Source organism: Oncorhynchus clarkii, chromosome 1 (assembly GCF_045791955.1).
Source record: "Oncorhynchus clarkii lewisi isolate Uvic-CL-2024 chromosome 1, UVic_Ocla_1.0, whole genome shotgun sequence".
NCBI classification, from domain to species: domain Eukaryota; kingdom Metazoa; phylum Chordata; class Actinopteri; order Salmoniformes; family Salmonidae; genus Oncorhynchus; species Oncorhynchus clarkii.
In genome coordinates, this window is record NC_092147.1 from 41,597,498 (window position 1) to 41,622,533 (window position 25,036).

The 25,036-nt window shown below is 41.1% G+C and overlaps 1 protein-coding gene across 3 annotated transcripts in view; it reads right to left on the minus strand.

Moving 5' to 3' along the window:
- Positions 1-314: 314 nt before the first annotated feature.
- Positions 315-25,036, minus strand: part of LOC139407218 (tetraspanin 9a) — a 270,678-nt gene continuing 245,956 nt past the window's right edge. For all 3 annotated transcript variants that reach the window (XM_071150801.1, XM_071150810.1, XM_071150791.1), the window contains 4 exons: positions 14,260-14,361; positions 13,557-13,688; positions 9,447-9,530; positions 315-6,343 (listed from right to left, as the gene is read on the minus strand). In XM_071150801.1, the coding sequence (XP_071006902.1) occupies positions 6,272-6,343; positions 9,447-9,530; positions 13,557-13,688; positions 14,260-14,361 (390 nt within the window). In that variant the 3' untranslated portion in view covers positions 315-6,271. The remainder of the gene's footprint in view (positions 6,344-9,446; positions 9,531-13,556; positions 13,689-14,259; positions 14,362-25,036) is intronic.

Consider the following 25,036-nt stretch of genomic DNA (forward strand, 5'->3'; position numbering starts at 1 on the left):
ACCTGGCTTCCACAATCACCCGACCTCAACCCAATTGAGATGGTTTGGGATGAGTTGGACCGCAGAGTGAAGGAAAAGCAGCCAACAAGTGCTCAGCATATGTGGGAACTCCTTCTAGGTGGTTGGAAAAGCATTCCCGGTGACTAACTCATGAAGCTCATGAAGAGAATGCAAAGCTGAGTAAGTGTGTCCAAACTTCTGACTGGTACTGTGTAAGTATGTTTTTTTTTTTATTTTAATTTTAATTTTGAAGAAATCAAATAATGTATTTTGGAAAATCAAACAGAATATCCCCAATCACCACTAATCACTTTATTTCAGTACATATTACTAATACAAAATGGTCTGTACAAAGGCTAAAATAGGTATTTTTTTTGCATAGAAGGATCAGTGAGATTAAAGAAAGCCAGAATGGAATGGCACAGTAAACTCTACTCACTACCAAACAGGAAGGAGAGAAGGAGAACAGATAGACTAAGGCCTAGATTCAATCTGTAGCGATAATGATCCGTGTTCTCCCGAGATTAAAATGTTAAGGTCATTTCCTATTGAGCCGACATATGCTGCGTTTACTGTGACGTGGGAGCATTGCCTTTAGATTTGAACCGCGCTGTAGTGTGGATCTTCAGTGCTATGGATTGAATCTACGCCTAACTCAGGGGGTAAAGCTCAGTAGAAAAATACTCTTGTGCTCACATCAAACAGTAAAAATACTAGATAAAATTGCCAATTTTATAGGACACATCTGTAGAAACCAACTCGAAGAAAATCAAAGCCATAGATATAGTGAGATACAGTATATAGAGATATCTATATATGGCTCAGACTTATTATACTGCTCAATTTATACACGTCTCCCCCATTCCCCCCTTCACCAATACACATGTAAATATTGGACTATAAATTGTGCCTTCCTGTATTATACTTATGCTAAAATGTTTATTCTATTCTGCTGTAATAATACAACTTAAAACCTGACCACTGTCATTTGAGTTTCTATTGTGATTAGTTCATGACACTGTCTGCAGTAGGTGCCCCTTAGGTTTCATTATCTTTAAATGAGCACACATTTTAAGGGAAGATGCTGTTCACGGTTTCCCCTGATGTAGCCTAACTTCTGACAGCTCACTCACTGATTCGCTCCGTTCAATATACCAAAATATTATACATGATTCCGAATCAAACCGTACTTTTAAAAACTATACTTAACGGTGCCAAGACAAAAGCAACACAATAACGTCAGTCTTCAAACATGAAAGGCAAATGAGCGTACAGGGTATAGTGGGATTTTGCGACACACTTTCCTTTATTTAAAAAATATTAGGATTTAAAGAATGAAATGTAGTGCACCACCTAATATAGATATTCAGAGTTCTTTTACATGTAGCAACAAAAAAAGAATTCCACAGGACAAGGCTGACATGGAGCAGATAACACTGCGGTTTGCCATGACACTACATCAAACACACCATTCAAGAGCTTACATTTCAGAACAGCTCAGATAGTCAGCTTTAGTGGTGAGGGATTAGTGATGAGATTATAAAATATGTCAAAGGTGGTAGAAATGAGCTGCTTCCATAGCAGACAAAACCCCCAATAACCATTCTTCCCTTTCCATCTCCAGTCTGTGGCAGTGTTTCCATGTGAAGAGAGGGGAAAAAAATACTTAATGCTCATTCCAAATCCACGAATGAAATGTATCCTATTTCTCACTACAAGCTGCAATACTGTAAATTAAACTAGCAATACAGTATTAACCCCCCCCCCCCCCTCCAAAAAACACATTTACATTTTCTTTTACAATGCTCCTGAATTAAAAAGTACAAATGCAAACAATCTATCAAACAAATAAAAGATGAACAACATGAATTAATGGGTAGGAAATTAGTTAACGCCCGTACAGCTAAGAAAATTACTTCCAAAAATAAACAGTTCAGAGAGAGCGTGGATGTTCATATCATCTTCTGTCAATATCAGAAGATGCCAATGGGCATTAGGTTAATGGGGTCCTTCCTATTGCAGAGGTGCAACAAGAACAGTTGATCAGTTGATCAGTTACTCCCAGGACTAGAATAACAGTAATGCAGTAAGAACAATTCCATAGGGCAGAGTTGGGCAGGCATTTACAAGAAGGGTACAGGCATGGTTAAAGTAATACCGCAGATAATAGAATAGCACATCCTAATGTACACAAAATGGATGACATTTGTAAGGTCATTTCAGATTGAGCCGACATATGTGAATGCGGGAATATTGACTTTAAATCGACCTAAAACTCTGATTTTCTGCAATACTTTTACGATGCGGTTTGGATCCAGCTCTCCGTATAGAGAAAAACAAAACAGAAAACATGCAGTATGTATTGATCCTCCTACTCAGACGGCATGTTCCTCCCTCAAAACAGGACTGGAATAAATGCCTGCGGCGAAGTCAAGACAGGAAGGTGGTTTAGTTGCACCCTAAAAAGGAATAACGTTACGTTCCTGTTTGTCTTCAATTCCCCCGTCTAACTATCTGTCTATAATCCCAAGGATATAATCCTAATGTTCTCCAGATGACTGACAGTGAGCTTCTGACACAACAAAGCCAAGTAGAACACAGTAAAAGAGCAGATCGTATGAAAACAAGAGACAATAAACAGCTCCTGTACAACGACACAACATCATAAAACACTAGTGTTAAAGTGATAGACTTCTTCTCCTCTATGAACATGAACAAACAACATATGTTTGATAAAACACTGAAAAACCACTTGACGGTGGGAGAATGCGGGAAGCAAAGACTTGAATGGATTCCTTTCCGAAGAACAGAAAAATGTCAAATGGTAGAAAACCGACATTTCAGAGATGGCAGTTACACATGACAGTTACACGTTACGTCAATGACAAAGGGGAAAACTGTTTGGGATGATTCTTGAACGAAGTCTGACATATGGACTGTGTGAAGCCGGTTTTGTATCAGGATTTTATCATGTATATCTATCTTCATGATGGAGTGGCTATTCTGCATTTCATTCAACATCTAACCCTTCCACCCCAAATCACTTCACACAATGTCGCAATGTCAGACTTTCACAATACAATAATGATCACAGATCTGATCAGCTGAGATGAATGTGCTCTTTAGTCTATGATTATCAGATGCAGTATTACTTCTGGGAGCAAGCAAAGTGGCAGAGGGTACACGGATGTAGGTACACAGGGTACAAACCTGTTCTTACGTGACCAACGACAATTGTCACATCTCTACAAATGTCGACCCTGGCATGTACCTCGCGGCATTTGCTGGAGCGATAAATTGTGCCGAATGTTTGTGGATGCATCCAGGCAGAGGATGTGAAGCGCTCATGCCAGTGCTTTACATCAGCAGCTGTCATGTTTTTCCTGTGGTTGTAAAACATGGATTATGATGGGGCATCCAGTGAATCAGAGACAGAAAGGTCAACAACAACTGTCTGAGCCTGTGACACAGCCATGCACAAAACCCACATCTGCTGCCATCTACCACTATGTAGAGTATTGTACATCCCAATATGTTCAAATTAAGATTTAATGAATGACCTTAGATGGTCCTGAAGATGATCCTTAATGCAGACAGAGTGTGAAGGCCGCAGTGTCTCCGAGTTCGCTGCGTTTGGCAAAATGTCCTTTCCCTCCTGCCGCCTCCTCGATCCTTCACACGACATCTGCATGTAGCAGCAATGTCAGAGTTCTTACACCTCTTATCCCAAGCAGCATCCTAGCCTCTAACCCTCCTGCAATTGTAGGATGAGATTTTAGAACTGAGACACTTCTGGTCCCGATTATCTAACTTCTAACCAAATTCCCCAAAGTACAGTAAACATCCAGTCAGTTCAGCCAACCTCCCCTCCTTCATGTTAACGATAAGTCAATGAATTGATTACTACAAGCAGAAGGTTGCAAGTGAATGCTTCTTTAAGTTCCCTCTACTTCTGCATGTTGACATGTTAAAGGAAAACGGGGCCATGTTCATTAGGGCATGCAAAGGAAAATGTTTATCCTACAAAAATGACCGTTTCTTATCCAGGTAGTCCTAAACTGTTTCAGTCCATTTTGTTCCAGTGCCTAATGAACATGATCCTGTTGGTAAAGCCCTCCCAAGCAGCTTAGAGTGTAGTTATCTACGTACCCCGAAACCTACCCTTGTTCTTGTACTAAACAGGACTCCTGCTGTTGAACCGCACATAAGCCACCGTTATAGCACTAGTAAAACGACTTGTCCTACAGGGCGCGTTGCCATATCCGAACCACAGCCTCGCCTTTTGATCAGACTCCCTCCCTTCCACCCACTCTGTGACTGACTGACGCAGGGAAGGCGCTTTGAAAACTACAGCAGCAGAATCCAGACTACAGGTGTAGACACATCATCACTTAGTCTAGCAGGAATGTCAGTGAAAATGTGTACTGTGAAGAGCTTGTCTCGTCCCCCTGCCGTTCCGACATGTAAAAAGTAAGAGAGAGAGCGAAAGGATGAGATGGAGAAAGAGAGGGAATAAAAACTAAAGAGTTCAGGCATTCCTGGAGAGCTACCATTCGGTAGGTTTTTGCTCCAACCTTAATCTAGTGCAGATGATTATAATAATTAGCTGGTTGATAAACTGAATCAGGTCAGTTACAACTGGGGTTGGAGCGAAAACCTACAGGAGGGTAACTCTCCAGGAACAGGGTTGGAGAGCCCTGCACTCTTAACTTGATTCCTCTGAAGTGTAATTCTTTCCATCACAGGAAACACCTCTACGAATCCAGGGCACCACCCACTTAGGGCTCATGGCATTACAACCTTGACCTACGACCCACCCCAACCCCTGACCATCCACAGCAAGGATGGGCAACTCCAGTCCTCGGGGGCCTGGTTGGTGACACACGTTTTCCCCAGCCACTGCTAACACCAGACTCCAATAATCAACTGATCATGGGTCCTGTGCTACCTGCTCAGACATTACGTGCCAATGGTTGCGTGCCACTTCATTGACTATGTCATAGACTGAACGATTGCTTTACCATATGATGTGTTTAGCTGATAAGTAAAATACCTATCCAGGCATTGTAAGATCTGGCATGCGTCAGCAACGCCTGGGCAGAGGAACACGCCCATAGTCTTCAGTTTAGATTCATGCAATTTGTCTAATCAGGTGTGTTAGCTATAGGGCTAGGAGAAGAGTGTCACACCAGTTCGCCCCCCTAGGACTGGAGTTGCCCATCCCTGATCCACAGCAACTCATCACATCTCATCACAGGTGGCCATAATGTCTGGAATAGATTAAATAGCATGGCATCGAAAACATCAAACACATAGTTTCCATTCGTCTGATACCATTCCATTCACTCCATTCCATCCATTATTATGAGCCGTCCTCCCCTCAGCAGCCTCCTGTGCATCTCATCCATTCCACACCTCTGACAACAGATAACACAGGGCTCTCCAACCCTGTTTCTGGAGGGTTACCCTCCTGTAGGTTTTTTTTCCAACCCCATTTGTAACTAAGCTGATTCAATTTATAAACCAGCCAATTATACAAATCAGGTGCACTAGATGATGGTTGGAGTGACAACCTACAGGATGGTAGCTCTCCAGGAACAGGGTTGGAGTGACAACCTACAGAATGGTAGCTCTCCAGGAACAGGGTTGGAGTGACAACCTACAGAATGGTAGCTCTCCAGGAACAGGGTTTGAGAGTCTTGACTTAGCATATCAAACACTCCATTTCATAAGAGCATAAAGGACACATTTAGAAGAAACAAATCATACTGTATTGGGGGAAAAAAATGTCTGACAAAAGGGTTCCGGGGAGTAGAAAACTAGCATAGCATGTCGGAGCCTTTCATCATTTACAAGGGAAAGAGGAAGTTAACATGAACAATCAACACGACAAAATCCATGAAAACCTGGAGACTACAATCTAATCTTTCTTTTCACCGCTTTCTTCGCCTTGCAAGGGGGGATGTGAGCATTAGTAAAGCTTCCCGCAAAACTATTAGTCCAAGCGCCCAAAACATTTATATTTACTTCTGAACAGGAGAGAGACGACATAAGACATCTTCCAGTCCCATTTATCTTTGGCAAATGAATGGTGGAGTGGACAGAGAAGAGGACAAGGGTGACACAGCTGCAGTCTGTACAGGGTTTCTGGGAAGAGTGGGGAGTGGGAGGCTTTGTGATACAGGAGGTATGGGGAGGGGGGGGGGCATCCAGAGTCTATCCCATCAGGCAGTACATGGGGCTCCTTTCCCTGTGTGCTGTCTGTCCCACGCTAAGCGTCATACTTCTTCCCTGTTCTGTGGATTTGGTGGAACAGTGTCATGGAGAACGCCATTCCCAGGAGCTGCAGAGAAGGAGAGGGAGAAAAATGAATTTGGTCTTTGAAGTCTCTATAAACATGTTTTATCATTACTGTATCAAAGTCAGAGGACACAGTGAATGGTACAGTGCAGCCAGTTCTGAGTGATGTGAGCAAACTCCTGTGTTATGTACTCTGCTACACTAGGTGAAATACATTCACTGTTAGTGCTTCTGGGCTTGTGTTGAGTTTATGACACTGAAGAAAAATCCTCCAGCAGAGTTTGAAAACAACCCACATTTTCCTATTTCCAAACCATGGATAGAGATTGGCTACCACCTCTCTCTCTCAGGCCGTCTTGAAACATCAAATATAACAACATGCCTCTGTATGTCACTGATGAAATACCGTGAGATAAGTGAGCACATTATGTCAATGAGGTAAATTATGAAAAAAAGTTTATTCTTTGAAGTTTTCCATTAAGGAATAGCCTGTGATACGTAGGACTACTTTCACATCAAAGTCGGGAGGCTGATCCTAAAGCCATTATCTGAAGCAGTCAGGACTGGAGTGAGTAAAACTCTTTATTACAGAATATAACTGGGTTCAAATACTATTTGAAATCTTTCAAAAACAACGTTAGCCTGCCCAGAGTGCCAAATGGGCGGGGTTTGTGTTTTTTTGACTATTCTATTGGTTCCATTGTGCCAGGAAAGCTCAGTCAAGCCCAGATAAATTATTATAAATTATTTCAAGTAGTATTTGAACCCAAGTCAGTTACACATGCAGACCACACTTACTGTAGCCGGAAGTTAGCTCGCTAGCTACCGTAGGAAGTATTTTGCTACTGTGATTAGCATTAGCTTCTGGGAAGCTGCTGCTGACTTTCCCTTTCGTTCCAGACAAACTTGGGTCCATATGCTTAGGGATACCTTCTTAAACACCTGCCAGTCCCACCTAATATCTAACACAGTGTGGTGAAAAAAGCTAACAGTTATTATACCAGGCTCTTGAGCAATGCCAAGCACACATCACAGATCAAACTCCAACCCCAACCCTGTCACACACAGACACACACCTGTAGGGCAGAGGCTTTGGATAGGATAGGGGGCAGCATTTGGAATTTTGGATGAAAAGCATGCCTAAATTCAACTGCCTGCTACTCATCCCCAGAATATAAGATTTGCATAGTATTAGTAGATTTGGATAGAAAACACTCTGAAGTTTCCAAAACTGTTTGAAACATGTCTGTGAGTATAACATAACTTATGTAGCAGGCGAAACCCTGAGGACAAACCATTCCGATTTGTTTTTTGAGGTCACTCTCTTTTCAATGGGTTTTCTAAGGGACTTGCTTGCAGTTCCTACCGCTTCCGCTGGATGTCACCAGTCTTTAGAAATTGGTTGAGGTCATTCCTTTGTGTAATGAAGAAGTACGGCCATCTTGAACGAGGGTCACTTCATGCGTACTGTTTGATAGAGGCGCATGACCAGAAAGCATGCGTCAGTTTGTTTTCTTCCTGTATTGAACACAGATCACCCCGTCTTCAATTTTATCAATTATTTACTTTAAAAAAGACCTAAAGTTGTATTACAAAAGTAGTTTGAAATGTTTTGGCAAACTTTACAGGTAACTTTTGAGATATTTTGTAGTCACGTTGCGCAAGTTGGAACCGGTGTTTTTCTGGATCAAACGCGCCAAATAAATGGACATTTTCGATATATGTGCACGGAATTAATCGAAGAAAAGGACCATTTGATGTTTATGGGACATATTGGAGTGCCAACAGAAGAAGCTTGTCAAAGGTAAGGCATGATTTATATTTGTATTTCTGCGTTTTGTGTCGCGCCTGCAGGGTTGAAATATGTTTTCTCTCTTTTGGTTATGGAGGTGCAATCCTCAGATAATAGCATCGTTTGCTTTCGCCGAAAAGCCTTTTTGAAACCTGACATGTTGGCTGGATTCACAACACGTGTAGCTTTAATTTGGTGTCTTACATGTGTGATTTCATGAAAGTTAGATTTTTATAGGAATTTATTTGAATTTGGCGCTCTGCATTTTCTCTGGCTTTTGGCCAAGTGGAACGCTACCGTCCCACATATCCCAGAGAGGTTTTTAACTCATGCGGACTCTCCCCAGCTTTCTCCAGCTTACTCTACAGAGCAAAGTAGAGGTCTGAAGCAAAGTCTATCTATGGTTCTAGGTTCCATATTTTGTTATTAAGCAGATAGGATAATAGTGTGAATACAGAAAAGACAGGAGTTTGAGTCAAAGGGCAGTAGGCAGAGGGCCGGATTCAAACCCATGCCGGCACAGGGATACACGTCTCTGTAGACTGCCTTTTAATGAGTCCCATTTCTGCTACTCTCTCAGTAATGGGCTGGGGAATGTTAGGTGGTGGGGTCAGGCCAAAGGTCAAAGGAAAAGTAAACTATGTACAGTATATTGTCCTTCTGCTGCTGCAGGCTCAGCCTTCTATATATCCTCATTATATCTCATTCTCTCTTTCTCTACTTCTCTCCTGCTCTTTTCTATCCCTCTCTCAAAAACACCCTATGCAACAGGCGTGTTTGGGATTTGATCATGTGTGTGAGCAGAGAGAGTGCAGACCGGTACAGTCTAAAATCATGGTGACAACTCTACTTCTATACGTTAAAGAGCTTGGGCTTTCCTGCCTCTGACACAGAGTAGGTAGGGAAGAGCAGAGAGGCAGCTGGAGTTAGACAGGTAGGCAAGACAGGAAGCGTAGACAAGGAGGCAGACAGGTACTTTAGGGTAGTCAGAGAGACATACCACGAGAAAAGATAATCAGACAGGTACTTTATGGTAGACAAAGAGTCAGACAGAAAGGACAGACAGGAGGAACATAGGGATGCAGCATGCTGAGATCTCTTTATCAGGTCTTATATCACTTCCTGGTGTCTGGCTCCAGCATTGGGCACAGAGCCAAGGTGCTTTGATTTCCTCAGACAGGACCAGGGAACACCAGACACCATCTTCGATATTTCAGTACGGCAGAATGTGTAGATACTACTACGCCCACTGAGCATAGAGTTTATTACTGGCCTGTCTCTCACAGGGAGAGGGAGTGTATGGCTGTGAAGTTACACACACACACGCGCTTCATGGAGAGAGCTTGCTGCTTACCTGCACTACCAAGATGCACATGCCAATGGTTCCCATGAGATGCTTATTGTCATCGAGCCACTCCTCCACCTTCTCATAGCAGCCCTAGGGGACAGAGGGACAACAATAGAAGTGTGAGCGGACACTAGCACTTGAGAGAGAGAGAGAGAGAGAGAGAGAGAGAGAGAGAGAGAGAGAGAGAGAGAGAGAGAGAGAGAGAGAGAGAGAGAGAGAGAGAGAGAGAGAGAGAGAGAGAGAGAGAGAGAGAGAGAGAGAGAGAGAGAGAGAGAGAGAGAGAGAGAGAGAGAGAGAGAGGAAAGATAGAATAGTAAGAGTCACTCGATGGAGATAAATAACGTTCTGTCAAAAACAGCAATTGGAAAACACTTTGGATCGTTCAATTTTGAATATGGCAAGACATTTAATATTTCGGACGCACAAGGTTGTTGGGGAGGAAAGATAGTAAAATCACTGAAGTGGCCCTTCTGTAGCTATCATCTCTGGTTCATGTATATTGTTAGATGTTATCAATCACAGGTTCATTCACAGGTCACTACTACTTGAAAAAGTTTGGCATGGGCCCTCAAATCCTCAAAATGTTCTACAGCTGTACCATTGAGAGCATATTGACTGGCTGCATCGCTGCCTGGTATGGCAATAGCACCGCCATCGATCGCGTGGCACTACAGGGGGTGGTGCGGACAGCTTACTACATCACTGGGGCCGAGCTCCCTGCCATTCAGGACATCTGAATCAGGGGGTGTGGAAGGAAGGCCCGGAAAATCGTTTAAGCCATAGACTCTACTAAATGTAAAACTATATAAAACTAAACATATTCACGTCACCAAATTATTGATTAAAACACACTGTTTTGCAATTAAGATCTACAGTAGCCTTAACAGCACTCTGTAGGGTAACACCATGGTGTAGCCAGAGGACAGTTAGCTTCCGTCCTCCTCTGGGTACATTGACTTCAATACAAAATCTAGGATGTTCGTGGTTCTCAAACCCTTCCATAGATTTGCATAGCAATTAGCAGAACTTCCAGAGGACATCCTCCAACGTATCAAAGTTCTTGCAGCTTGAACTGACATGTTGTCCACCCAATCAAAGGATCAGAGAATGAATCTAGTACTGAAAGCAAAAGTACAGCTAGCTAGCACAGCAGTGCATAAGATTTGGTGAGTACTTGACTCAAAGAGAGAGAAAGACAATAGTTGAACAGTTTTGAGTAAATTAATTTTTTCAAAAAGGAAGGAGAAGCGAGAGAGTTAGCTACTGTATATTTCATATTTTTTTCCCCTTTCCCTTACTTAGCTAGTGAATGCAGCTAGCTAGTTTAGCCTACTCAAACATCCGGCTCAAACAGAGATGGATGCTACGTTAGTTAGCTAGCTGCCTATGGCTATCCAACACTTTTACTCTGCCATGTCAAGGTAAGCTTTTGGTTGTATTAATTTCTTGCCACCAGGGCCTGCCGGTGTAACTGCTAACCTCCTTGCTGACTGTACACTGTACTGCATGATTGTAGCTGGTTTACTAACGTGTAAGTTCTAGTAGCTATGTTGACTATGACGTTATAATATGGAGACAGCGATGTAGGCTGTGTGTAGCGGTCACAGACAGCTGACATGTTGTGCACTGAAGTCCACAAGCGAAGGGTGAGGAGGAGAGCGCATAGATGCGAGATGAAATGATACAATTACCAAAGGGATCATGCTACAGTATGTGGCTGCTATGAAAGTGAATTATGTTTGCGTGTGATCAGGGGTGTATTCATTAAATCAATTCTGTTGAAAAACGTTTCTTAAAAGGAAGCAAACGGAACGAAACGGGGATAAACATACCTGAATTTGTCCAATAGAAACTCTCGTTGCAACTGTTGGACTAATGATTACACCCTAGATCATCTAGATGCAGGCAAGGGTGTGCAAGGCAGTGTTGACTGTGCCAATGTCTGTCAACTTGGTTACTCAAATTTCTCTCGACCTGTGCACCTAGCGTACGTTGTAAACTTGCATTCATACGCTAGGTTGTAGCAACCTAATGATGAGACAACTCTGTAATGAAATTCTCTATTCAAATGAAATGTATTCTTATTATGATGTATTATTATAATTATGACATTGTGGCTGTGTTAACTAGTGACAACCATGTGGCGGGGAAGTTAGTGACAGTTTCAGCTGTTGCAATAGATGGGTTGGCTGACAATGTCACGAAAACAATGTGCGTGCTTCCATGGGGCAGAAGTCAGCTTTTGAGGTGTTTTGACTGATTTCATGTCAATGCTAATATGGCAAAAAATTCACTAGCTAGCGAACTGTAATGATGTATTTGAGAGACAAGTGGTCATTCTGCAAATGTATTGCCAACTACTATCTAATAATACTAATACTAACTAATAATACAACTAGAAATATTAATACAACTAATAAAACAAAATACCTATAATATATAGTATACTGTACACACATACATACACACACATTTACAAGTATCTTCACATGGTGATGTTTCTATTAGTTAAAAACACAAACCGTTTGTTCTTAACATTTGAAAAGGGGCTTTTTTAAATTATTTTTTTATTTCACCTTTATTTAACCAGGTAGGCTAGTTGAGAACACCTTTATTTAACCAGGTAGGCTAGTTGAGAACAAGTTCTCATTTACAACTGCGACCTGGCCAAGATAAAGCAAAGCAGTGTGACACAGACAACAACACATGGAGTAAACAATAAACAAGCCAATAACACAAACAAATCAATGACACAGTAGAAAAAAGAAAGTCTATATACAGTGTGTGCAAAAGGCATGAGGAGGTAGGCAATAAATAGGCCATAGGAGCGAATAATTACAATTTAGCAGATTAACACTGGAGTGATACATGAGCAGATGATGATGTGCAAGTAGAGATACTGGTGTGCAAAAGAGCAGAAAAGTAAATAAATAAAAACAGTATGGGGATGAGGTAGATAGATTGGGTGGGCTATTTCCAGATGGACTATGTACAGCTGCAGCGATCGGTTAGCTGCTCAGATGGTTGAAGTTGGTGAGGGAAACAAAAGTCTCCAACTTTCTACTGCACAGATTTACATGGAACTCAAACCCATCTTTAGGCACAGGTTGCACACCTCTTATTATAGGGAATCTCCCATTCTGCAGTACAGAAATATAGGGAACATGTAGACCCTGAAGTTTTGTGCTGTAAAATCAAACTGCTGTTTTAGGCATAATGAAAGCAAAAGTTCACACGGTGACCAAAATGCAAAGTAAGCAATGTTAGGCTACTTAAAATCAAAATGATGTTCACAACAATCCAATCCTTACCTCAACACACTTGCAAAGTAACTATTGGATAGTCATTTGAAATATATACTTCTTTTACATGCACCTGTTGTCTGAGCAGAAAGAATCTGTGCAGTCTTCGATTGGCACTAGAAGAGCCGAGTCCATGTTTACATCATGCCACCCTCCGTCCTTGACTGTTCCTATATAAGTCTATTTAACTCACATATGTTGTAAAAAAAAATATTTCGATATCACAAACGGAATGTGTTATAAGCAGATTTAAGAGGATTTAAAAAAATAAATAAAACACTTTTTCAAATCCTCCTACATAGGTAAGATGTTTTGATTTCTATATATTATCAGAAAGAGCAGATTATGAGGTTACCAAAACCCTTACCATTGCCAAATAACTCTCAAAATTAAAGAGATAAGCTCTATTTCCAAATAAAACGTTTTCCAGTGATAACCACTGTTCCATGCACTCCAAACATGAGCATGTGCCACAGTAACGTAAACTATTGAAAATGCTAGTGTGTTCAATTTTTTTGTTGTCATATTCTGATGTTACCCAAGACCTTCATAAACACAAAAAAATATATATTTTTCCGATAGCATATATGAAATGTATTTATTAGATTGTTGGGTCAAAGGGTCATTGGGTCAAAGGGCCAGGCTTTTCTGGTGTTAAAATGCTCTTTGGTTTCCCATGCTTGTGACATTGATCACATTTGATTGTTTAATATATGACCTATAGGCCTCCAATTTATTCCAGAGGATCCACATCTCATGACAGTGACTGCCCTGTGTCCAGTGTGCCTGCCTGGTGTCCAGTGTGCCGACTCACCCGTGTCCAGAACATGTTGGTGGAGTTGCGTCCGCACTCCTGGTAGTGCTCCTGGCAGCAGCGGTCGGGCACCACCTTCTCCTTGAGGGCCTCGTGCCAATCTGTGTACCCTACCACCCCACAGCACTTCCACTGCAGGACACACACACACGGAGGGGGACGGCAGAAGTTAGTGCTACCTGTCTGTGTACCCTACCACCCCACAGCACTTCCACTGCGGGACACACACACACACGGAGGGGGATGGCAGAAGTTAGTTCTACCTGTCTGTGTACCCTACCACCCCACAGCACTTCCACTGCAGGACACACACACACGGAGGGGGATGGCAGAAGTTAGTGCTACCTGTCTGTGCGTCCAAAGAGTCCTTAAAACAATTCTGATAAATATGGCAGAAAGTTAGTCTATTATAATTACGTATGTACGCTCCCTGTAAGATGCTGTCCCTTAAGATGCTGTATCTTAAGGAGCCCATAGAATATTCCAAGAAACAGTATGGAAGGTCCATACCGGCTGTTCTGTTAATTCAACCATCCATGGTATTTACAGCAAAAATGGTTTCAGGCGAAGGCTTCGCTATAAATGCATTTATGCACTATCCTGAGGTGAACTTGAGTCCACATGAAAGTTATTTTGCTGTTTTACATGTGAAAGTGGATTGTTCACGAATGGTCATGATCCTAGAATGTCACATACTACATACCTCTGCTTGGATGATGTTCCATGCGTTCCTGAGGCCTACATTGTTGTCTGTGTTGTACAGAGACAAGCCATCCTTCAGGTCCTGCTTGGCATTCTCGCTGACCTGATGACAGATCACACAACACACAAACCTTGGTTAGATAGATGGCTTCAGGTGAGCTAGAAATCTGTCAGACACATTGGATTATGCCGTATATCATTTGTTGAATCTGAAGGTTTGACTTTGACGTCGCTCGATTCCCTCCACTGAGCTTACATTTAAATATGCCTTTTGGCATAGCTATTGCGTTTTCCTCTCGACCGGATCTTAACAATACGATCAGTGCTCATGTCATTTCTAATGGATATAAATATTTCATCACACGTGTTAATGAGATTATTGCATACAATCTATGCTTGGCTGTTCCAGAGCAGCCGTGTATGCCTAGAGGGCTGGGAAACTACCATGGAAGATTGAAAGCGGTGTGCAGAGATGGGAGTCATTATATGGAGAAATGACACTGTGTCTGTAAGAGGAGTGCGTGCTGGTCTTACAGGACATAAAACAGGCAATTTGTTTCATATTGAAATCTTAAAGCGTAAAGCAACTGTAATGTAATGTCTGTAGAAGTACAAGATGTCCCCCCATTGACACGAATGGCACAATAACCGTGGCAACGCTGTCAGTGGAAGTTACAACCCGCTGGGCACACCACGTCATTTCAACATGGAAATGTGGGTAATATCTGGTTGAGACGTTGATCAATGAGACTTGAACCTTTATTCCCCCACAACAACAACAAACAAAAAAACACAGAAGTTTGTTGAATTCCTAATGTGTTATCTATCACTATGCTTTCAACCATCTAAAAGGACTACCAAATTCCAATGGAAAAACCATGTCTGATTTTGGATTCAGTTGTCATCTAAATGTGTTATTCCTGTGCTTTCAACCATTTAAAAGCACAACAGATATTTTGTATTTATACTTCAGTTTTCTCACTGTGCTTCATCACAACCAAATGACATGTACATTGCTGTTGATATTACATTGAAAATACATATTGCAAGTGATCGATGCTGTTTGAGATTCTGCACAGATTATTATAGCAAAAGATCTCCACAGACCTGCAACCTTTCAATGCTATCTTGAACATGCACTCTTTCTATGATTAGGCCTACATTAGAAAACATTTATAATTACAGTAACCTCAAAATGTGGCTTTGGATGTGTTACTCATTTTAAGGTTGAATAAATACAGTTTTTTTAGTTTGTAAGATAACCTAACTTTAGGCTATTTACTGTCTTACAAAAGTCATATCGAATTGTGTTTGGTTACTCAACCAAATATCAACATTTAAAATCCGTTTTTTTTTATATGTTAAATATTAAATCATCACTGTATGTCTAATAAATCAATGTGCATTTATTTCATGAAAATAACTCCAAATATAATATTATATCATTTATTTTCATGAGCCTCCTTTAGCCATTGAAATACTGATCGTGTGGGCATGTTGATACATTTATTTACATACACAGCCATAATTGGCGGATAGGATCGTTTAAAGTCTAGAGAGCATGGGTAGGCAACTAGATTCAGCCACAGGCTGGTTTTTGTCTGAGATTATGGTTGGGGGGGCTGGAAAATTATAATAATATTTTGTAAACTGCAAATTGACAACAACTAAGCCCAAAAATATATTATATTTGAAAATAACAATAATTTCATAGCTTGACTACATTGAGACATACATTTTATTTGTGGGAATATATTTACTAAATTAAAACACATTTTTTTATTAATTCCTGTTGATTTTTCAGTCATTTTTGATACAAAAATACAAAACAAATACAGGGGGGGAAAAAAAACACGTTTTTGACTGCACTGACGCTTTAAGGGGAATGTATCGAATGCTTGGATAGTTTCATCTGAGCCACTGGCTTAATCCTATTCTTTAAATGACTACTTAGGGATTTTGGTAATTGGGCCCTTTATCAACTTCCCCAGAGTCAAAGGAACTTGTGGATATCATTTTTACGTCTCTGCATGTAGTTTGCTAACTAGCGCTAGTGTAATTGATAACTAGCATTTAAACAATGCCTGGAAGTCTATGAGTATCTGCTAACGCTAGTTAGTATTGGCTTGCGAAACTACCTCCAACTTCCTTCATACTGGACACAGAGATAAACATGGTATTCATGAGTTCATCTGACTCTGGGGAAGTAAGTAGATAAAGGGCCTCATTGCCAAAATCACAAAACTTGTTTTTTTGGTTTAGTTAGAGACGTGAATCAAACATATAATTTATTAACTTGTCGACAAGTTAATAGGCTATTTACTGCATTTCAAAAGTGATCTAGATTTGTGTTTTGTTGTCAATGCAACAAAATATCAACATTTGACGGAGATGTATATTTTGTTCCACTGACTTAGTCTGGCTTTAATTCCATTCTGTCTACAAATTAATAATTGATATGATGGATTCAAGTCTCAACCAAAAACCTAAGTTAAAGAATATGACTAAATCAAATCAAACTTTATTTAAAGGGCATCTTGTGATATTTAGTTGCGTTGACAACCAAACACAATTCAATATCCAGTTTGTCTACAAATGAATAACTGATATGTTGGATTCACGTCTTCATCTCAGAATCCAAGTTAAAGAATAGGATTAAATCGAAACAAGTCAAACTTGATTTAGTCCTATTCTTTAACTTAGATTTTTGGTTCAGATGGGGACGCGAATCCAACATTTTAATTATTAACCTGAAGATTAAATGAGAAATGAACCAAAGGTTGAAACCCCAGGACACGTATTGTCTGTTTTTAGTTGAACCCTGGGTTGAATTGAAACAACAGCTGTTGATGACTTTGCAAATGTGATATACGCCTAAATAGTATCATTGATGATACAGTATATGACTTATAAAACATGGTTACATTTAATTTGTTCTGTTATACCTACCCTTTGGAATGACTTCGATAGCGACAGTGAGATCTCTCAATAGCACACTGGCAGTGGCGATTTTAGCATGTAAATCTTGGTGGGGCAAACAAACACAAACATTTCCAGCATGCATGCCAGCAAAGTCACTACACAACACAAAACTAAACAAATACCTTAATTGCACTATAACAGTGACAAAGGGTGCCCACAAACTGTTAGGGCCTACATAAAGCTGTCCCAACAGCAGTCCCAACACCTTAACACTGCTACACCTGGCTATCAGTGGAGCCTTGTCTGGCAGTGAAACAGTTAATTCAGCCTCATTTACTGTCTTTTAAAAAACATAGCAGATATGGCTGACTTGCTTAAACAAATGTGGTTTCTACTGGCAATTGAAATGGACAAGCTATGGCATAAGGGGACGGACGACAAGCGGATAAGAGGCAATCCGTAATTTCGATTAAGACATTAATGAGCGAGCTAGGATGGAAAAAGTCAATATATCTATTTGTTCAGCACTTTTAAAATGTACAGCAACAGAATTCAGAACAAGGGCCGTTCTTACAGTATTTTCCCTGTACACCAAGTCAGAACTTGGATAAATAAAGGGGGCATATAAGCAGACAATGAAAGCTCTTACAATATTAGATGATTACAGGGTCAACTAGAGAACACTGCCAACCCCTATGCTCCGTATTGTCCGCTGGCAGCCCCACCACCACATAAAGCACTGAGCTAGGCTGAAACACCTGCATTTTGTAGCTGCCTTACTCAAGAAAACAAAAAAGAGACCAGGTTTGTATGGAGGCTTTATTTAACTCAATGATTTTTAAAATGTATTTTACCCTGTTTGCAAACTGATATGTGACACGTATTAATGCAAAATTAACACTCAAACAGGAAACCCCCCCAAAAAATGTATTTGATATTTTAGGGCTGAAAACAGGTGGGGCTCTGCCCTGAATGACGGGTCGCCACTGCACATTGGCAGTGACAAATATCAAAGCTGGGCTTGGTTAAAACCCCGGATTTGAGACTAAATGGATAGCTGTAGATAAATCAACTCTGCAGCAGGAGGTGCTGCCCAGCCTGTTGTTTTTTCAGATAGTGGATACAACGTTGAAGACCTGACATTGTTTCAAAGGTAAAAATTCAACATCATTTATACAAGGTTTGTCTATGTTGAAAATTGGTTACCATAATGACATAATCCTGCGGTTAACCCATAAAATAACAGTTTACGTTGATTCCTTTTTGCAAATCCAATGTATTTTCCACCTAGATTCCACGTCACAATATTGAAACAACGTTGATTTGACCAGTTTGTGCCCATTGGGAAGGAGATGCAGTATGCCTGTCCTCTCTAATCTACACTCTTACACAAAACACTAACAGACTAATGTGCCTCTACTCACTAATCTACACTCTTAGATGAAACACTAACAGACTGACTGGGGAGAAGATGAACATTGTTATTATAGAGGGGCTTGCTGTATAGCAAGAGGGGATAATTATTATGGTTCAGGCATCAAAATACACTTCTGGCTCGACAGGAATTGAGCAGCTGGAGAATAACACTTATAATGACACTCGGGTCTTGCTGAGGACATTAAAATATCAGATTCCCCTTTTGAAAGACCAGAAGAAGCCCTCTTATATTCAGTGTCACAGTGAGCGAAACACAGCAAAACTTTTGAACTTGTTTTTCTTGAGAGGTGATTCGTTATCGGTCTGGAAAAAACCCACAGAATTTCTCTACCATAAAGGGCGTAAATAAACTATTTGCTGAATTAATCATAAAAGAGGAATTCACTTTTTCAGGATAATTATAATTTCACAAAAAAAGGCTAAGTAATTATTCATTATTCATAACCCACTTAAATTCTCCCAAACTTTTTAAATAAAATTTGCATCATTTCAAATCATCATTTTTTTCTCCCAAAGTGGAGCAGTATATCTGTATTGTTCCTCATCAGCGTGAAGGCATCGTCATATCTGTCAATGTGCAGGGAAATGAGATGAAGAGCACCATAATCTATCTCTGCCTCTCTCAGTCCCATCTCCATCTCTCCTCTCCTCCACGAGTCTCTCTCTCTCCTCATTACTCCTCCCCACAGCCACACAATCACAGGAGAGAACAGGGGACCAGTCATCTTCTGAGCCCAAAAGCCCATTTTCTTTCTTTCCACCCTCCCTCCAACGTACGCGTGAGAGTCTTCGATATGTCTTGAAATGCAACATAATGATCTAGTTTTTACCACCGCTAACGAGAGGCATAGAAATGACTATGAAACAAACGACAGGCTTGATCTCTCACTGCTTTGACCTATTTTTCTCCCTTTGCGGCAGAAATGGATACAAACACTTCTTTTGTGTGAGATAGTTCTCATAACATGCTCGAATCAAGTAAGTCTATGCAGATGGCAAAATTGTTCTCTGATAGCAAAACTATGCCGTTCTTAGAGAACTGTCACTCATCACTCATTAACTTTCCTCAGAACCTGTCAAAATGCATCAACAGAATATCTCAAGGAGATATATTGACAGAGTGTAAAATCTCTCTCATTATGGAGCACGCTGCTGGCTTCATTTGAGCTGCAGAATGGGATGGGAGAGAGACGCCAGCCGTTGCCCTGATCCTGTCCACATTCTGATTGTGCCCACATTTGTCGACAGGTGTAGACAATCAAAAGACACATTGTGATCTGATTGGGATTAGATCTTCCTGACCACCTCCGGAGTTAGTCGAAGACGCATCTTGTACGGATATCCTTGAAGTGTAAACAAATCCGGATAAGGAAAGCATATGGTAAACGTCACGGTTGTATTAGATCATGGTCTTCATTAGAAACCGATGGATCACAGTCCAATACCATGTCCAGCTCTGAATAACATGGGGCATATAGAAATAAATATATTTCTGAAGAGATATCATCCCGAATGAGAGAAAGTGTTCTACAGTTCCCATGTCCAATGCCAGCGCAAAATCTAATATTTGAAAACATTGTAGGCTACAGAAAGGCTAAGGATTTTACTAGCAGAATCTAAACTGAACTATGTATTGGGGATGCATGCAGGGACGGACTATGATGGAGTTGCAGTAGAAGAGCTCAGTGCATGGCCAGGTATAGTGTGTAGTTGACTGATTTTTCACCTGTACCTTTAGATCTAGCCAGAATGTACGGTGGGCGTGTGGTGAATAGTCTATTCCAGTTAGTATTATAGTTCCAGTATTATAATACAATCCTCAATTTTATTCTATTCTATTCTCTGAATCTTTGAGCATTTTCCAGCTATCAAAAAAGTGCAGAAGATGTGCAAATAGGCGCATAGCTTCCTGTAAGCACAAGAAAGAACACTGTCCAATATAATGTAGGCTTCAATACGAAGGACTCTTTAGGCTACTTCTAGATTGACACTTTATTCATTTATAAAGCCATGTGCTTTACATGCTCCTTTGCAGTTTTTATCAATTGACACTTTTATTCCTGCATTTTCATAATTTTACCATGCGTCTTGCCAAAGGTTATCGTCAAGGTTCCGTTAGCAACTTATCAGTCACTGATCAATGATTTGGAGGAAACTAAACCACGGTCATTCTCCCAGCATGTCACTCTTTCCCCTTTGGTACCGTTTAGGCCTATAGCCTATTAAAGGATATTTACAGTACAAGATTTCAATATAAAGACAACGTCATCCATGCGTAAAGAACAACCCTGTCTCGACCTGTTTGAATAATGCGTTGTGCCATTCAGGAGATGCACTTTGTAGCCTACTCTACTGTAACTTAACCTGTTTATATTTTTACTGTGTGTATTAGGGCTCCCGGGTGGCGCTGCATCTCTAAGGCACTGCATCTCAGTGATAGAGGCGTCACTACAGACCCTGGTTCGATCCCGGGCTGTATCACAACTGGCAGTGATCTGGAGTCCCATAGGGCGGCGCACAATTGGCACAGCGTTGTCCGGGTTAGGGGAGGGTTTGGCCGTCATTGTAAAATAAGAATTTGTTCTAAACTGACTTGCCTAGTTAAATAAAGGTAAAATAAAATAAATAAATGGCTAATTTAGGAAAGGGACAATTTTAGCTAGCTAGCCACTGGAGGACAACAACAACAAGATTCAACAATTCAAGTTGTTTCTGTCAATGACGTATTTCTCTTGATGCGATAAGAGTGAAGCCAAATCCAAACTGCATCCCGCTGACACTTTTTTTGGTGCGCCAGGACCAGTTGAGCTCACTCAGTTTACCTCAACGCTGATTGAGTATTATTGTATGCTTTTTTTAATCAAGGGAGGCCAAATGCTTCCTGGCTTCCCTTCCATTCAATGCTACAATGTCACTCTCTTTTTGACCAGACCGCATCAGATAGATGGCCAGCAAATACAGAGACAGAGGGGTGCTGTTTCGCTCGCTCGGATGCTTTCTCCGGTGAGATACATTCAGCCTTACAAAATTGAAGGGAAATTCTGAAAACACAGGGTACATTTTTTGAGGAAGCCTGCCTTCCATTGGCAACCATGAATACACGCCACTACTGCTGTCAGAATGGGGCCCTGGGCCAGTGTGAGAGGGAGGAGCACTAACACCCCCTGCCTACTAATGACCTACAGACCTGGGGGGGATGTCTGGCTACTCTGACTCCTTTGTCATGGAACACCATGCTTCTCCTCTGTGATGGAACAATGGCTTTCTCTCTCTGGGACTTGGGTCACGATGGCCACGTGAATGCAAGCAGATGTCAGAATACATTCTTAGTGTCAATGCTTTATAAGTAGAATATAATGTTTGAAAATAAAAATAATAATAAAATACGAACAGCAATGAACGGGTGTCACCGGATGACAGACAGAAAGGACACAAGATCAGTTGGATAACAAAGCAAGAGCTCTATCATGTAGGAACTGTCTTCCTTTACGTGCAATCATGAGTCTAAATACAAAATCTGGACTGAATCTGACTATTGGTTCTGACAATGATTGCAGATGATTTTGAGCATTAGCGTTACATACAGGGCTTTCACTACTGTAAGAGCATCTGCTAAATGACTAAAGTGTAAAAATGTAAATGTATTCATACCCCTTGACTTATTCCACATTTTGTTGTGTTACAGCCTGAATTCCATATTGATTAAAAACATTTTTCTCACCCATCTACACACAATGCCCCATAATGACAAAGTGAAAAGATATTTTTAGAAATATTTGCACATTTATTGAAGATGAAATACACAAATATCTTATTTACATAAGTATTCACACCCCTGAGTGTGTTATTTAAAATACCCTTGACAGTGTTTACAGCTGTGAGTCTTTCTGAGTAAGTCTCTAAGAGCTTTGTACACCTGGATTGTACAATATTTGCCCATTATTCTTTAAAGAATTCTTCAAGCTCTGTAAAATTGGTTGTTGATCATTACTAGACAACCATAGTCTTGCCATAGATTTTCCAGCAGATCTAAGTCAAACTGTCACTCGGCCACTCAGGAACTCCAGTGTAAATTTGGCCTTATGTTTTAAGTTATTGTCTTGCTAAAAGGTGAATTAATCTCCGGTGTCTGATGGAAAGCAGAACCAGGTTTTCCACTAGGATTTTGCCTCTGCTTAGCTATATTCTGTTTATATATATATATATATATATATATATATATATATATATATATATATATATATATATATATATATACACATATATGAGAGAGAGAGAAAAACTCCCTAGTTTAGAGATGTACCATGGGCCTACACACTGAATTTGGAGGACAATCTATCCTGAAGGACTTTATGGGTCCTTGAGGCAAATGTGTGCAGCATGAAGTCTCTAGGTCAAATGGGGAGGTGGATATGAGGGTTTAAGAGAGACTGCTGATAACGGCGCCACCTATAAGCCAATCGGTGCCATTCTTTTTGACCAAGTTACTCATGGCCTCATGTTACTCATGGCCTCTAAGTTACCAATCTCTGTTTGAGCTTTTTGACCATTTCAAGGGGGGAAAAATCTAAGACTAACAATATGTTTCACAGCTTTGCTGTGAACCCTCTACGAGTCCCTAAGTAGGTGGATCACTTGAGAGCACATTGCCTGACATGTTTACATGCCATGCTTTTCTCATTTGTGGTGCAGGGAATTACAGCCCCAGCATTGACTTATTTGTAGTAAAGATAGCTCCCACACACACAACATCCCCCTTTTCAAGTAATTTCACCAGATGGTAATTGAAAACAAGAATTAAAAACTCTAAATGACATAGCTCGCTAAACCTGGACAAATGAGGTTACATTAAGATAAAAAGAGCTACAAAAATAGCTTACAACAGCTTTTTATGTATTTACCACACATCTTACAGCTTACTGTGGCCTTGAGGTGCCTTAATGCTTACTGAGGGAGAACTGTGATCAGACAACATTTCTTAGAGCTCCACACTTTCAAATCCCCACTGTCAAATCCTACCGTAATCCCTTCAACCTGTTTCTCCTGACCTGCTCCTGTAGCATATGCTCTATCTACAGGTCACTGAACACTCCGCTACCTGGCCAGGGCTGCTATGGAGCACACCTGGGTTCAAATACCATTCAGAATTTTTAAAATACTTTTAGCATTTGCTCTAGCCTGCCATTAATTGCCAGATGGTTTTGCCCTTTTGCTACTATTCGATTGGTTCCATTGAGACAGGCAAGATCAATCAAGCCCAGATAAAGCATTTGAAAATGATTTCAAATAGTGTTTGAACCCAGGTCTGCTACTGAGACACAGCTACACCACCTGGGACACTCTAGGACAGAGACAGACTGATGCCCATGCTAAGAGCTGACACAGCTACACCACCTGGGACACTCTAGGACACAGACAGACAGGCATGGGTGCCCATGCTAAGAGCTGGCACAACAACACTCAGCCAGGCTGGGTCCTCCATCGTATCAGTCACATGGGTTGAATTGGGACTGAGCGTCCCCTTTCCAGTGCTCACTTGTCACCAGATTGGGTCCTACTGTATGTTTGGAACCTGTCCCAGTGCATCACCCAGTGTCCTTTCCCAGTCCTCACATACAGTAAGACAATCAGCCAGGCTGTGTCCCATCCCATATCGGTCACATAGTTTGGAACTGGTCCCAGGGCCCCGCCCTCACCAGTCCACATAAAATACCTCCTAATGCTAATGGCTATGTTAGCCATCCAGCCAGATGAAGGTGTAATCCAGGTAACCATGAATTAACTATTTAGCAGTCTTATGGCTATTTAGCAGTCTAATGGTTTGGGGTAAGAAACGGCCTCGGAGCCTGTTGGTGCTCTGGTACTGTTTGCCGGACGCCATCAGTGGTAACAGTCTATAGCTTGGATGGCTGGATTCTTTGGCAATTTTTCGGGCCTTCCTCTGGCACCACCTGATATAGAGGTCCTGGATGGCAGGGAGTTCACCCCCAGTGATGTACCCTCTGTAGACGTTTGCGATCAAGGATGGTGCAATTTCCATACCAAGAAGTGATGCAGCCAGTCAAGATGCTTTCGATGGTGCAGCTGTAGAACCTTGCCAAATCCTTTTAGGGAGGGCGGTTGGCACTATTTTTCGTAAAAAAAGGAACTACTGCTGCAATTATACATTTGAAATTTGTAATAGAAATATATATATTTTAAAGTAGCTCACCCAGAATGAGGTCACAGCGCTAAAGATGGATGGGTGTAATCTGGTCTCTGGCCTTGCCATCTACTGTAGTCAGATAGTAGGTCATTGCAAGGCCAGTAGTAGAATACTGGAGTAGAGATGAAGCCTGTGATTGCTTATAGAGCACTGTTATAGAGCACTGCTTATAGAGCACTCTGCAGTTGAAAGAGGCGTACCTGTGTCTCTGCCA